This window comes from Sebastes fasciatus, chromosome 5, assembly GCF_043250625.1.
Source record: "Sebastes fasciatus isolate fSebFas1 chromosome 5, fSebFas1.pri, whole genome shotgun sequence".
Taxonomy (NCBI): Eukaryota; Metazoa; Chordata; class Actinopteri; order Perciformes; family Sebastidae; genus Sebastes; species Sebastes fasciatus.
In genome coordinates, this window is record NC_133799.1 from 24,805,367 (window position 1) to 24,820,116 (window position 14,750).

Below are 14,750 nucleotides of genomic sequence, written 5' to 3' on the forward strand. Positions count from 1 at the left end.
TTACATGTCTCCATGTGTGACAATCTGAGTTATTACATGTCTGTGAGTGTGATAAGCAGCCTTATCCATTCTTTATTAGGAAGAGAGAGGGAGAGAGAGAGAGCATCACCGCAGGCCGATAGTCGACTGATTAGCCTCGTAGATGAGTTCTCACTCCACAGATTTTAATTCTGATTATACACACACACACACACACACACACACACACACACACACACACACACTCTCTACCAGTGATTGATTTGACTCCTGAGGGGCCAGGTTTCAGGGTTTTGTCTTGGCACTCAGTGTGTCGCAGTGCTGTAACTGTGTCAAGTTTCAATAGCCATGTTTCCATTCACGTATTTTTATGCACATTTTTGAAGTATCGCTATATATTAGAAGAGCTGTATGGAAACGACAATATTCAATAAAACGTCCTCAATTGCAAAAAAAAAAAGCTTTTATGCTCACTTAAAGTGATTTTTACGTTTATCGAAAAAGAGTCGATGCGCTAAACGCTAGATTAAATTGTGACGTAGCGAACATTTAACTCACATAACTGATCAGTTGTTTCTGCTGTCAGCGTCTTCTCAGATATTTATTCATTAGGGATGTCAATTTATTTTCTTTTTTTTTTATTATTTAATATCGCATTATTGTCCATAGTTAATTGTGATTATCGCAAATTAATCGCACATTTTCTATCTGTTCAAAATGTACCTTAAAGGGAGATTTGTCAAATATGTAATACTCTTATCAACGTGGGGGTGGACAAATATGCTGCTTTATGCAAATGTATGTTTATATTTATTATTGGAAATCAATTAACAACACAAAACAATGACAAATATTGTCCAGAAACCCTCACAGGTACTGCATTTAGCATAAAACAATATGCTCAAATCATAACATGGCAAACTGCAGCCCAACAGGCAACAACAGCTGTCAGTGTGTCAGTGTGCTGACTTGACTATGACTTGCCCCAAACTGCATGTGATTATCATAAAGTGGGCATGTCTGTAAAGGGGAGACTCGTGGGTACCCATAGAACCCATTTACATTCACACATCTGGAGGTCAGAGATCAAGGGACCCCTTTGAAAATGACCATGCCAGTTTTTCCTCGCTGGATTCCTCAGGTTTTCTACTTTCATATGATGATGTTTATTCTCTCTAGCTATAAAACTGATCCCCGCTACAACCTCCGAAAGTTTGAATAGTGGCCGGACTAAATCTTAAGTTGCGTTAAAGAAGTTTGTGGCGTTAAAACAAATTTGCAATTAGCAATAATACCGCCAAACCAGTTGATGGAAACCTTTTTCTTTCTTTTTTTGCGACAGTTCAAAAGTTGGCTTAAAATTCGCTTTGCAATTGAATGGAAACACAGCTACTGTTTAGTTAAACCAGAGGTAAGAGGCTCTCCTGGCTTGTTCTCTGACTCTATTGGCTGGTTGTGTAGGTTCCCACCAGTCAGCAGAAGGAAGGAGTCTATGACGTCCCAAAGCGACACCCAGTGAGTGACCGTGTGTTTGTCCCACCACCCGCCTCAGCCTGCCTCCCCCTCTCAGACAAACCTCTCAGCTGCTCCAGCGTAAAGCCTTTCCCTCCGGTGCCCGAGCCTCGTGAAGCTCTAATTGTGCAGTGATGATTCTACTTCCTGTTAACATCTCTCTGTGTACTTAATGTTTCCCTGAGAGGTTTGCTGGGACCCAGTGCTCTTGTGCAGTGTTGCTGTGCTACTCCTCTGCTTGTGCTGTAGCTGTGGTGGCTGGTGCCCTTTCTCCTTGTGCTCTGTGGTGCCTGCTCTTTAAAGGGATAGTTTGGGTGTTTTGAAGTGGGGTTGTATGAGGTGCTTATTCATAGTCAGTGTATTACCTACAGTAGATGGCGGTCGGCACGCCCCCAGTTTGGAGAAACAGACAGGAGTACCAGCACGGGAGCAAAGTAATGTACTGTTGTGGACGGAGACAGCAGCAACACGGATTTTGACACCTAAAAAAATCAATATCGGTTTAAGTTTATGCCATATTTTAAATATTTTCACCGCTTTACCTCGCTGTCAGACAGCCCTTTCCGACGGGAAACTGAAGCCATTATCTATGCTCTCTTCAAACCCACCAGACTCCATTGGAAAAAAACAGTAATTTTACCTCACAGAACACAGTAGTTGCTGGTTTACCGCTGCCTCGATCGGTAAGTTTGTTTGTATTATTGTGTGACCTTGGTGATTCTGAACTAACCCTTTAAATCACCAAAGTCACACAATAACACAAACAAACTAACCGATTGAGGCAGCGGTAAACCAGCAACTCCTGTGTTCTGTGAGGTAAAATTACTGTTTTTTTCAATGGAGTCTGGTGGCTTTGAAGAGAGCAACAGCTTCAGTTCCCCATCAGAAACGCAGACTATATAGCTGTCTCACGGGAAGCAAAAAGCGGTGAAAATATTCTAAATAAAGTGTACACTTAAACTGATATTGATTTTTGTAGGTGTCTTAAATCCGTTTTGCTGCTGCCCCCGTCCACAGCAGTACATTACTTTGCTCCTGTGCTGCTACTCCTGTCTGTTTCTCCAAAACTGGGGGCGTGCCGACCGCCATCTACTGACTATGGATAAGTACCGCACACAACCCCACTTCAAAACACCCGAACTATCCCTTTAATGGTTAACTGGGATACCGTGTGTGAATGTGCTTGATGAAGCATGCCTGGCTGTGGTTTGCCAGCGGTGAATCCAGCTGCAAACCTGCATGACCTTATCCCAGATTGCGCTGAACAACACGTTCTGTCACTGTCATCTTTCCTTTAATGGATATAAATTATGTGTCTGACTTTAAATGTGCATGGCCTCATATATTCTGAATCTATATACCAGGATGTTCATGCATATGAGTAAGAGTGTAAATGTATATTGCTGTGTGTTATTTCTGTAAGCTCCCCGTTATTGCCTCACACTGCCAGTGGTTCTCATGAAAGATGACCTTGACCACTGTCAGGCTGCTGCACTATAACTCAGCTGCTCTTTTTATCTGCCTATAAAGATGCTGGTTATATTGTTGCCTGATTTAATCCGCTAAAATCTTCACACTCCCGATAACCAGGCTGTGTGTGTGGATGTGAGGTTGTATATGTGCATTTGTATGTGAACACTTCATCCCATGTTGCTGGTCTGTAGATCAGTATTCCCTCAGAGCCCACCAGCTCCATATGTATTCCCCCTGCAGTGTTTTATTTTTTTATCCTTAAACTGCTAAAACTGGACTCCTCCACGAGTCGACACGTCGCTACTGGCAGTCACAATCCCACTCTATGAATTTTTGGTAGACTTGGAATCAGTCTCGCTGTTTCCTGGCTGCGCATTATCCCCAGCTTTGGTAAGAAGCTTACAGGCACCATGGTATTTCTGTTCTCTCCTCACCCAGCCCACAACACATGCTGCTATTTGGATTGCCTTTGTGTTGGCAGGTGTCTGAACGTGAGCACATCCAATATTTCTCTCTTGTCGTGCAACCAATTGGACTAGTCGTCCATTCTGGTTTAAATAAAGCGAATTCAAGCTTCCCAGTCAGTCACAGGGAGTAAAATACAGCCCTGGATCATAGACGATATAAACGGATCATAGACATTTAAGAATGTATTTTGTGGTTGACGGCTCGTATTGTTAATTTGAATATGATTTATGTTGGTTTTAAGATAAATATCCAGACTCACAGAGGGCAGACAAACTGCTGCTGTGCTGCTCTCTCTGGGGGTTGCATGTTGCAGTGATGTCACAGCAGGTCTTTTCCATCAGAAGTCAAAATTCACATCATATTTTTATTATATGAGCAGCCTCAAGGAGACATTTCTGATTGCTACGATATCTCACGTTTAGTGGAAAGAACTACAGAAGTGTCAAAAAACTGATGTTGAAATTGCTGCAAATGATGAGTTAGTTTATGTTATAGTTTAACTTCTTAACACATTTAGGCAGCATTAGTGTTTATATGGAGTGACTTCAGGGCTTGCATTTTTATTTTTTTATTTTTTTTTGTTTATTTGTCATTTTCAACTTATAATCAAATACACCTATGAAAATAAACATAATACATGTCATTACATTTGAAATACTGTAGTGACAAATTATTTTATATTATTATTTTAATTAAATAATAAATTAAACGATTCGTTGTTTGATCTATAAAATGTCAGAAAATGGTGAAAAATGTCGATCAGTGTTTCCCAAACCCCAAGATGACGTCCTCAAATGTCTTGTTTTGTCCACAACTCAAAGATATTCAGTTTACTGTCATAGAGGAGTAAAGAAACCAGAAAATAGTCACGTTTAACGAGCTGCATTAAGAGAATTTAGACTTTTTTCCCTTAAAAAACAATTAATCAATTATCAAAATAGTTGTCAATCAATTTAATAGTTGACGACTAATCAATTAATTAATTAATTGTTGCATGTCTAAACTAAAGCAAGTTTATCCTGACTGAAAAGGTGTAGGCTTTTACTTTAATTATTTAATAATTATTATTAAATGTATACACACAAATGTGTGTCTAATGTATACACTCAAACAGTCCCAAATAAAGATGACACACTAGTGTTTATACCTCAGTTTTATATTTATTAATCATCTTATTTTAAAATATTTTTTAGAAATCTAAATTAACTCTTTGTTTTGCATTTGTTCTATCTTTGTTTTTTAGTTCTCATTTTGGGCTCATTAATTTATAACAACTTCTGGATACAGTCTGTTAGCATCTTATTTTTTACTTTCTACATAAATTGTGCCGTTTTAAAGTCCACCAAATCTCTAAATTTGAGAGCTTATGAGTTTATAAATAATACGCTGGTGATAACGATCTTTAAATAATGCGTTAACTCTTATCAGCTGGATGTTTTCTTATTCTTGCTGTTCAGCCAACATGGCGTGAACGCAGCAGCAGTTCCTGTTGTAACCTTACTGAGTCGGGGAGGGACCAGAGGCAGCAGCGTTTATCTGACCGATGTTCTTTAAGGTGGATTTACTGTGTGTTTCATTGGCAGGAGAGGTTCATTGTTTTCTCAGGAGAAGGATTAACAGTGGACGGTAGTGTTAGATGAGATCATTGCACACACTACGCCTGGGATGGAATGATAGCACAGGCAGAAATGCGACCTCCTGTCTAAAGCAATCGCTTCTGTTGTTTACTAAATCAATAAAACAGAGACAGACACACACATAAGGCCATTTCAGTCTACTGACCCTTTGACCCCGTAGAGTGTGTTGAATCAACAGAAGCCCTCAGAGTCCACATGAAGAGGTCAACATATTACCTCAACACATCAACTCTGTCCAAACATTGGATTAGTATGATACATGATATGATATATCATCATATATGACCCATATAAGAGGGGCATTACTGCAAATTAAAATGTGTGTCTTAATTGGCCTAGTTTCCTCGTTTAGATAAAGGTTGCATTAAATTAGGCCCTGACCAGACGGACCGCATTGTGCAGGTGGAAAACGTGAGGCGCACCGCACACTGCCTTTCTGTTGCCCGATCAGACAGAGTATTTTTTGAAGTTTGCTGCGTCTTTTTTATTTTTTGTTGTTGTTGTTGCTAGGCAACCACTGAATGAGTGCTAACCTTAGCGTAACACAAACCGTGAAATGCGCGCTAACTTATAGGAAAACAAATTACCCAAAATCTCAAGTACCGCACTAATTTGCCTACTGCAGTTTTCTGTTCAGATCATGGTAACTACGTTTAGTAAAGTCATTTAGCTCCGGATATCCAGCAAAAGTCACCAAAAATGAGGAAAAAAAAGCTAATGACGTGGGGCGCTTTTCCGCTCCAAGTTGAATTTTTTTCAGCTTGGGGTTTTCAGGACAGTCCTGCAAAAACGCGAGGCGCATAGAGCAGAAAAACGTTAGGGCTTCAGCAATGCAAAAGCAGCGCGTAAAACACTTTGCTCTCATTGAAAGCAATTACACAAAAACAGCTCCGCCTGCTAAAACGTGCTCTGTGTGACCAGGACTTAAGTGTGCACGTGTGTAGCTGTAGGTTCTCGCGTCCGTGTGTGAAATAGTGACCGAGAAAATGACTTAAAGGGAGAGAAACTGTCTTAGTTAGTCTTTCCACTGTTCCAACAATCACCACCTCTGGTTTGAGTGTTTGAACTGGAGACTGAATGAGTAACCTTGTTACATGTTTTACTGTTTACTAACCCTGTTTCGGGTGAATGTGACACACCAGGGAAAAACAACAGAATGGCCAGTGCAGTGGCATGGTATTCTTGCAATGGGAAAGGAGTCTATCGCCTATTTTTAAACTTTTAAAAGATTATGAGAGATCCCAAGAATGAGAGTGTAGGAACTCCAGTCCACTCGGTGGCAGTAATGCACCTCTAAGCTGGGTTGCCAACTGCCAATAAACACTAAATAAGAAGAAGTTTCATTTTTTTCCAATGAGCTGTGAAAACGCAAGGAGCAAAGAGCGGAAAAAATGTGAGCCGCTCAGCAACACAAAACCAGCACGCAAAACGCTTCACTCTCGTTGAAAACAATTACTATAACGCACTCTGTCTGATCAGGGCCTCAGTGTGCATGTGTGTGGCTGTGGGTTTTAGTGTCCGTGTGGGAAAGAGTGACCGAGAAAATGACTTAAAGGAAGAGCAAAATGTCCATAGCCTGGTTGTGTTTTGTTCAGAGTTGTGAGTCGGTGTGTGTCTGTGTGTGTTTGCATGTGACAATCGAGTTCAGCAGCGCTTTCGACCGTGTGCCAGTGTGATCAGTCAGCCGGTAGGGGATCAGCAAGGTGGCGTTAATTAAAGGGGCTGCGATAATTGTATGCAGAACACATGTGCACAGGTAATTACTGTTTCCCTGGAGATGGCTAATTGATAGGTGGCGGCTGCACTGATAAAGATAAAGGGCTGGGCAAAGAGATGGCGAGAGTGTATAATGGGCACAGAAGGATAATTGGCAGGGCAAGAGAGAGAAAGAGAGAGAGATGGACGGAGAGGGATAGAAGAAAGTGGGCAGCAGACTGAAGCTTTCATCGAGTAGATAGTCAGGTACATTTTAATGTCCCAAAAAGATCAGTTACATTTCATCAGTTGGATTTAAATGAGCCATTATGAGTTCGAGGTTTCAGAAAGAAAAACAACCCCGTTGAAAAAATGGACAATATTTCCAGAGCTGATTAGTATTGGGGCAAGCTGTTCTTGTTCTTCAGCATCAGCTAATGACGCCCATACTTCATGCTTTCATCCAAAGAAAAGAATACACTCAGCAATATTGTACTCTCGCTTTGCCAGACCAATCTGCACATTATGTGTCAGTGCCAGTGCTGGCGAAAGGTCTGGCATCATCATTCTGCTGAAAAAAAACATATTGGACGTTGTTTGTACAGTCAGATTATTCAGTGGCGGCTGCAAAATACATGCACAAGTACACCAGTATGGCTCTTATATGTGTTTTTAGCATAGTTTAGAAGCATGATGGCACAGTAGGATGAATTAACTTTTGGCTTTCATTTCATGGGATTTGTTGCAGATTATGAACGGATAATATAACGCTGGATTTCTTCTGTAATTTTTAGATTGTAATTCACTTTGATGGAGAGCCAGCTAGAGCAAGCCAGCAGGAAGGAAGCTCTTCCTGTTTGCTATAATGTAACATATACTCCCTCTCACATACAGCATGTTAGTTAATCCAGCTTCCTTACTGTGCCTGTCTATCTATCTGTCTCACACTGTGGTTCCTGACACAGGGGAGCAGGCTTTACAGAAACACAAAGGGGGGTTTAAACCCCAGCTCAGTGCTGTAGTATAGACTAAAGGTAGGGATGAGCTTTAAACCTTTTCAAATCTTCACTTGGGCTCTGAGTCTGGCAAGAAGAACCTTGCTCTGTGCCTGAATGTGTGGTGTGTGTGATTTGTGACTGTAACACCTGCAGACCATCTTATTCCCCTCATTTCACCTCGATCCTCTCTGTCCCAAACCTCTCTGAGTGTATGAAACACAACTAATAAGTGTGAGTGCATTTTCATCCCACCTGCCATCTAACACTGGGGTTGTGATTGCAGAATGGACATCAAAACTCTCCCCACCACCATCATCATCATCATCAACAACATCATCAACAACATCATCATTCTCATGATCAGCCCCTCCAACAAGAACAACAACCGCAGCAGCCGGCAGTGGCAGATCTGATAGACTTAGACCTGGATGTGGTGACTCAGGTAAGGCGCTATACGTACACACAGCGCTCATGTTGTTGTGGTTCAGACTAGGGAAGGGCCGCTGTAAAAAAATCTGAAACCGGTTTGATTTTAAGCCAAACACCAGACCGGACCAGTTTACAGAATTATACCACTAGGTGTCGAGAGGAACATAATGGTTGCGTCCGAAATCCCATACTAATATGCCATTTAGTACACTACAACAGTATGTAGTAACGCCGTGGTACGCGCCTGCATGCGCCTCTTCCTCCCTCCCACCTCTACTGAAATGGGAGCCTCAGCTCACGGCCTCACAGACACTACCGGCTCCGTTAGTCCGTTTATAAACAAACATAATATTATGTTAATCACGTCATATTGCTTATCACTAATGCAATACAAGTTTGATTTAGTGCCGTAATGCCATCGGCACATGTTGCTGATGTCTGCTACTTTTAAACACAAATGCTGGTTCAGCCAGTTTGCGTAAAATCAAACCGATGAAAGCTCGCCTACTGAACCGGACCGGCAAAACCAGAAATTGACTCTAGATGAGACAGAAGCTCGGAGGGTTTTCAGTATTTCTGAGCAACAAACTGTCCTAAAGGTAAAGGCATATCCTCAGATGATTTCCTGTCTCCTGTCCTCGTCTGTACCCTCTTTTGTCCCTCTCTAGCCGTTAGTCACCCCGACACTTGACCCCTGTCATGTATGAATAAAACATGAACAACCTTGCTGTTGCATAGTAACCAGGTGGAGGCAGAGAGTAGAGTAAAGTACCTTATGTACGGGTCAACCTGTCCGTTCACATCTGCATGTGTACGTGTGTGAAAGAGGGAGGTCTGAGCGGTATAGTCGAGAGAGAAAAACACTCCAGTAGCTCCGAGCGGAGGTCCTTTCAGGGCGGAGTGGACGTAAAGGTCAGAGTGTCTGTCAGGGAACCGGTGGGGGTCGGCGGGGTGAGCAGACAGCGGCGGTCATCTCGACTGTTCAAGCTGCTCGCAGTACATTAATAAAGCATTCATAACACTCTGATAATCACAGCAACCTGACCCCACCGCCGCACACGTACTGAATATTGAGTCCAGTGACTTTAACTAAAAGTGGACAGAAAGTCTATAAACGTCCAACTTCCTGTTCTGTTGAACTCTCTCTCCAGTGGCATTTCTCCCGTGCCGATGGAACATTAGCAAAGGCTCTGTGGTATTGACTCACAGTGGCACAACATTCAGTAACAACTATAGGAGTTTATCGTATTTTATGTTAAAGAGATTTGAGAGAGTTTGTTAAAATGTGTTTTGTGAATGTAATCCCATGGACATCCTGTTATCAGTCCATTTTGCATATCTCTGATATCGTCGTGTTGAGTCGATCTTTATCTGCGGCAACAATAGTACATATTACAGCCCCCTCTCTTTGTAAAAACATACCCATGCAGACCCATGACTGTAAAGCGCCACGCTCACAGATCCATTTTCTGATAGATGTAAAAAAGAACTTTGTGACCTACGAGAGAGAACGAGAGGGAAGATATTCTAAGAACATTCATTATCTCAAAAGAAATTATACGCATCCATGATTTATGCAAATCTCTGACCATGTATTCAAGGCTTAAATTCCTTTACGGCTAAAAATAGTTTCCTTCACTTGCCACCGGCCTAAAGATATTATTAATGTGCAAAAAAAAAGGGGGTAGATACTAAAGAGTAGGATCATTGGGAGACTGTGAAAGGAACAAATTCAGATCAAATAGAAAGGCTGCTGTCTTTGATAGCTATTCCCTCTGAGGCACACCACACATCCTCTACAATAATGACCAGAAGAAGACACTGTAATGATGTAGGGGGGGGCGTGGTAGTCTGCTTTTAGACCAGCTGATGGAAAGGATCTTTATGTGGAGCACATGATAAAGACTGTGTTTTTTTTCCCCCTTGGAAGATTGTGATAACTCTTGGTAGGTATGTCATCATAATCAATCATTTCATCTCATTATCCCATCTCTCCTCACCCCTCTGTTACCTCTTCTGTGTTGCTGCCACAGTGCTCAGGTAGGTACCAACATACCAACATACCAATCTAGTGTCGTGCTGCATGCATTGTGTGCTGCATGTTGCACTGGAATGCAAACTGACCCAGATAATATAGCAGGCTGTTCTCATACACTGTTTGTAGCTATAGCTACGAAAAGTAATGCACTGTAATTCGTGTATACGCCACAAAATCAATTTGTATGTAATCCACATAATCGTGAACCAGGAAGTATAAAGAGCGACAAATGCCACGTAGGGAGGACGTTTTATTGCCTAAACCTAACTAAGTCGATCTTTTCCTAAACCTAACTAAGTAGCTTTTGTCACGTAACTTCCGTACTTAAGTAATGCCACTTCCATTGTTATTTTAACCTAAACCTAACTAAGTAGTTTTGCTGCCTAAACCTAACCAAGTTGGTCTTTTCCTAAACCTAACTAAGTAGTTTTTGTCACATAACTTCCGTACTTAAGTTACGCCACTTCCGGAGTTATTTTAACCCAAACCGCGATCTTTTCCTTAACCTAACCAAGTATTTTCTATGACGTCACTTCTGCACTTAAGTTACGCCACTTCCATTGTTATTTTGACTTAAACCTAACTAAGTAGTTTTGCTGCCTAAACCTAACCAAGTTGATCTTTTTCTAAACCTAACTAAGTAGTTTTGTCAAGTAACTTTCATGCATAAGTTACGCCACTTCCGGAGTTATATTAACCCAAACTAAGATCTTTCCCTGATCCTAACTAGGTCGTTTTTGTCATGTAATTTCTGTACTTAAGTTACGCCACTTCCAGTGTTATTTCAAACTGAACCTAAGAAGTTTTGTTGCCTAAACCTAACCACGTTGATCGTTTTTCTATCGCGTAACTTCCGTACTTAAGTTACGCCACTTATGGATTTATATTAACTCAAATTACAACCTTTTCCTAACGCTATAGTAACTAAGTAGCTTTGTTGCCTAAACCTAACGAAGTTGTTTCCTGTAAAGTCGGAAGCTTACTTTGAAAAGACTGTACACATGTACTAAGCGTAAAAATGACACCTGCGTGACGTGTCATTCGTAGGAAAATGCACAAAAAAAGAGGGAATAACTTTTCTCATATCATACGAACCGTTGTATGAGAATACGTTGCATATACTGTATATATATAGTAGAAGAGTGTTTTTATTGTACCTGACTGTTAGTTTCTCTTATTCTCAGAATATCAACCAGTTAGAGATCTTTGGAGACATGTCCACACCTCCTGACATCACCTCTCCATCGGTGAGTAGCTGTCCTACATGCACAGTGTGAATTACATCTTATAAAATCCTTTCTGTATTTATGATGTTTTTGCTCAATCCGATCTGCAATCACGCCCTGCACAGACCCCCGCCTCTCCAGCAAACACCCTCGACCCCTCGCTGGGCCTGCAGCCTCCCACGGAACTGTTTGCTTCCTTCAATCCTGCGTCTGTGCCCTCAGGTAGGACCTTGTTCTGCTTAAATACACCACCGCTACAAGCGGAGGGGAAACAAACGCAGCGGGAGGGAGAGGAGATGAAGGGGAGCCGGAGAGTTGGAGGTAGAGGGCAAAGGGAGAAGAGAAGAGAAGGAAGGGGGAGGTTGAAATAAATAGAGGGGGACGGAATAGAATTGAAATGTAGATGAGGGGTGGGGAAAGAGGAGAAACGGTGGTGTTGGTTGTGTGTTGAATATGAAATGCATCATTAGCTTGCTGCCTCAGATGCTGCTGATTTACCTGTGGCTGAGGCAACTGTGGAGGGAAGTAATAAAACATGCTGAGATGATTGCAGTGAAGACTCCTTGGTATGCACGGTGAAGCAGACGTCGGTGTATATACCGGTTCTCCTCACTCTCCTCACCTCCGTTCGTCTCCTCTCTCTCTGTTCATGTGTCAGTGTAGCAGGACGGCCGAGGTCAAATGTCAACTTTCTCTGCTGTAGGTACCGACTGGAGACCAGAAACAGGAGGCTAGCTAAGTGTGTAATAGAATGAGCTTCTACTGATGAGTTTGAGTGATTTTAATGAGCGAGCGTCGGGCTCTTCCTTTTCATAATGACTCTCCCTCATTCTGGAGGTAATTATGATAGTCCACCATGACCATCAAGAGACACCACATTAGCTGCAGGCAGAAGTAGGGCAGCGCTCTCTGGTGATGCATGGGTTATTATCATCAGTGTGTGTGTTTTTGTGTGTGTAGAAGAAAAGCAGTGGTGAGCATTGCACTGTGGGTATGCAGCAGACCGGCAATACATCATCCATACTAGGGTCGCGTGACCACGCCCCCTTCTGGGGGAAAACAATCCCGTGTCCCTCAGAGACGGTAACAGAATAAAGAGAAGAAGTTGAAACATGTCTCCAAACTTCTACTTGACTTAGACCAGCGTGGCGTCATCGTCGAGGCTCGCCGTCACAGGAAAGAAAATGCTGAAAAGCTGTTGTGTAGCAGGTTAACCGAGGCTTTCACACTGAAATCTGAGGCATATATGATACGTGAACATTCACTGTCAGTGTGCTAAATGGCTAAATGATGCTGGTTAACGTTAGCTGGAGTAATACAGTCATACATTAACGTTATAGCAGCATCAGACTGTCGTCGGTATCTCCAATGCTCAGGGTCAGGCGAAGGTCGCAAAATGATTATTAGACGTGTGTGTAAAGCAAACGTTTGTATAACAAAAGATGAATGCATACCAACTTGTTAAAATCACAATCCAAACATAAATCAAATTGCATTGACGTCTATGAGATCTTCAGTTTTCTAACCCCCAAAAGGGAAAGATATACCCGTATGTGCCGGTCTGATGTATTTGAATCACTTCCTTCTCTGTCTTCTTTTTTACCTCATCATTAAGATTTTACAAATATTTTCTGTGTATGTTTGTTAACCTCAAACTGTTCCCTCTCTTGTCACCAGGTTATGTGACGATGGGAGCGGTCCCCCCCGGCCACTGGTCCCAGCAGGCGTTTGCCGCCCAGACACCGCTGGCCTTCGGGGTCCAGTCTCCTCTCGGCGCGGTGGCCCAGGTACTGCCGGGCGGCCAGCCTCTCATCTGGGGCCAGGCCAACATCTTCCCCGCCACCCAGCAGCAGTGGGCAGCCATGGCAGCCGGAGCCTTCCCCCCCACAGCCTACCTCCCCGCCCCGGGCACTCTGCCCGCCGCCATGTTCCAGACTCTCACCCCCGTCACGACCGTGACTCCAGCCGGCGAGAGCCATTCGTGTGCTGGAGCCGGCGCCTCGGCTCCCTCCCCTTCTGCGTCGTCGAGTCCGCAGCACGGGGAGAGGAGGAAGATGGGCAAGGAGATGTTCACGGTGAGGAGAAGTCTGATGAGACCAGAATTATGATATCTACTGAGAACTTGTCTTTTTTAGAAACTGTGGTCATGATGCAAATGAAGAAAAAAGTTGGCAGCAAAATTGCAAAAATCAACAGAGAAACCAGGAACCGTGTTCAACTTGTCATTGTTTTTCTGTCGTTTTTTGGGGCATTACATGACTTTATTAGATAGTCGACTAAACTCCTGTTTCCAGGATAACTGAAACGCTTGCTTGCGTGGAGCTCATAAACTTTGTCTTTACCTGTCACCATTTTCATGGTACGGTGCATATGCAACTCTCAACAGAGATGAGAAGGAAGCGTGATGGCTCACTCCTCAGTTACATCCATCATGAGCTACGGAAAAAACTGGGTTTAATTTTTTTTAGTTGTTAGATTAGAAACCACAATCCACAATTACAAAAATCTTGGAAAGGAAGTAGTGAGCGGAGGGGTACTCAGTTGGTTGCAATCTGCAACCACACCTTTAGATGTCACCAAATCTTACACACTGTCCCTTTAAAGCATGTAAACATGTTCTAGTAGAAACTCAAAATACAAGTATGAACCTGAAAATGAACATGATGTGTCCCCTTTAAAGTCACTGCCCACTTTTAATATTGGCCTTCCTCTTCCTTCAGGATTTCCAGCTGGCGAAGCCTCCGGCCATGCCGGCGAAGAAGGGCGAACAGCCCGGCTTAGCAGGAACCTCAGAGGCATTCAGCTCTTACTTCAGCCGTGTGGGCACGGCCCAGGACACGGACGACTGTGATGACTTTGACATTTCTCAGATGAACCTGACACCGGTCACCTCCACGACACCATCCACCAACTCACGTAAGACCTCCATCTATTCACGTCTGTCTGTACTCTAAAGCCTCGTCCACACTGGGAACTTCAGGAGCGCGTGGCGGCTGCGTGACCTGTTGTTTTTTATTTCGGCGTTTGTGTTAACAGGCTCGAGCAGCCACACTGCCCAATTGTCAGCTGCGTCTCTTCTAGAGATTTGAGGTCTCGCCTAATTTTGACGCGAGCCGCGTGGTTCACAGCAGCAACAGACAGTGAAGGTGATCTATTGACTGTATATTGACATCATATCAGCAACATTACCACAGTTTCGATGTCTCTATCTGTAAAAAATGTTACGGAGATGAAAAATCAACACTTCCTGCTTTCATTTCAAAATAAAAGCCCTCAAGCGTTTAGTTTTTTTGTG

The 14,750-nt window shown here is 42.8% G+C and overlaps 1 protein-coding gene across 16 annotated transcripts in view; it reads left to right on the top strand.

Annotated features, from left to right (window-relative positions):
• dab1a (DAB adaptor protein 1a) overlaps positions 1 to 14,750 on the top strand; it is a 330,333-nt gene that overhangs the window by 302,599 nt on the left and 12,984 nt on the right. For 8 of the 16 annotated variants that reach the window (XM_074636001.1, XM_074636002.1, XM_074636000.1 and 5 more), the window contains 6 exons: positions 1,441 to 1,494; positions 8,046 to 8,204; positions 11,414 to 11,476; positions 11,581 to 11,677; positions 13,133 to 13,530; positions 14,176 to 14,371. In XM_074636001.1, the coding sequence (XP_074492102.1) occupies positions 1,441 to 1,494; positions 8,046 to 8,204; positions 11,414 to 11,476; positions 11,581 to 11,677; positions 13,133 to 13,530; positions 14,176 to 14,371 (967 nt within the window). The remainder of the gene's footprint in view (positions 1 to 1,440; positions 1,495 to 8,045; positions 8,205 to 11,413; positions 11,477 to 11,580; positions 11,678 to 13,132; positions 13,531 to 14,175; positions 14,372 to 14,750) is intronic. The other 8 variants (XM_074636007.1, XM_074636010.1, XM_074636012.1 and 5 more) reach the window with 3 other exon arrangements.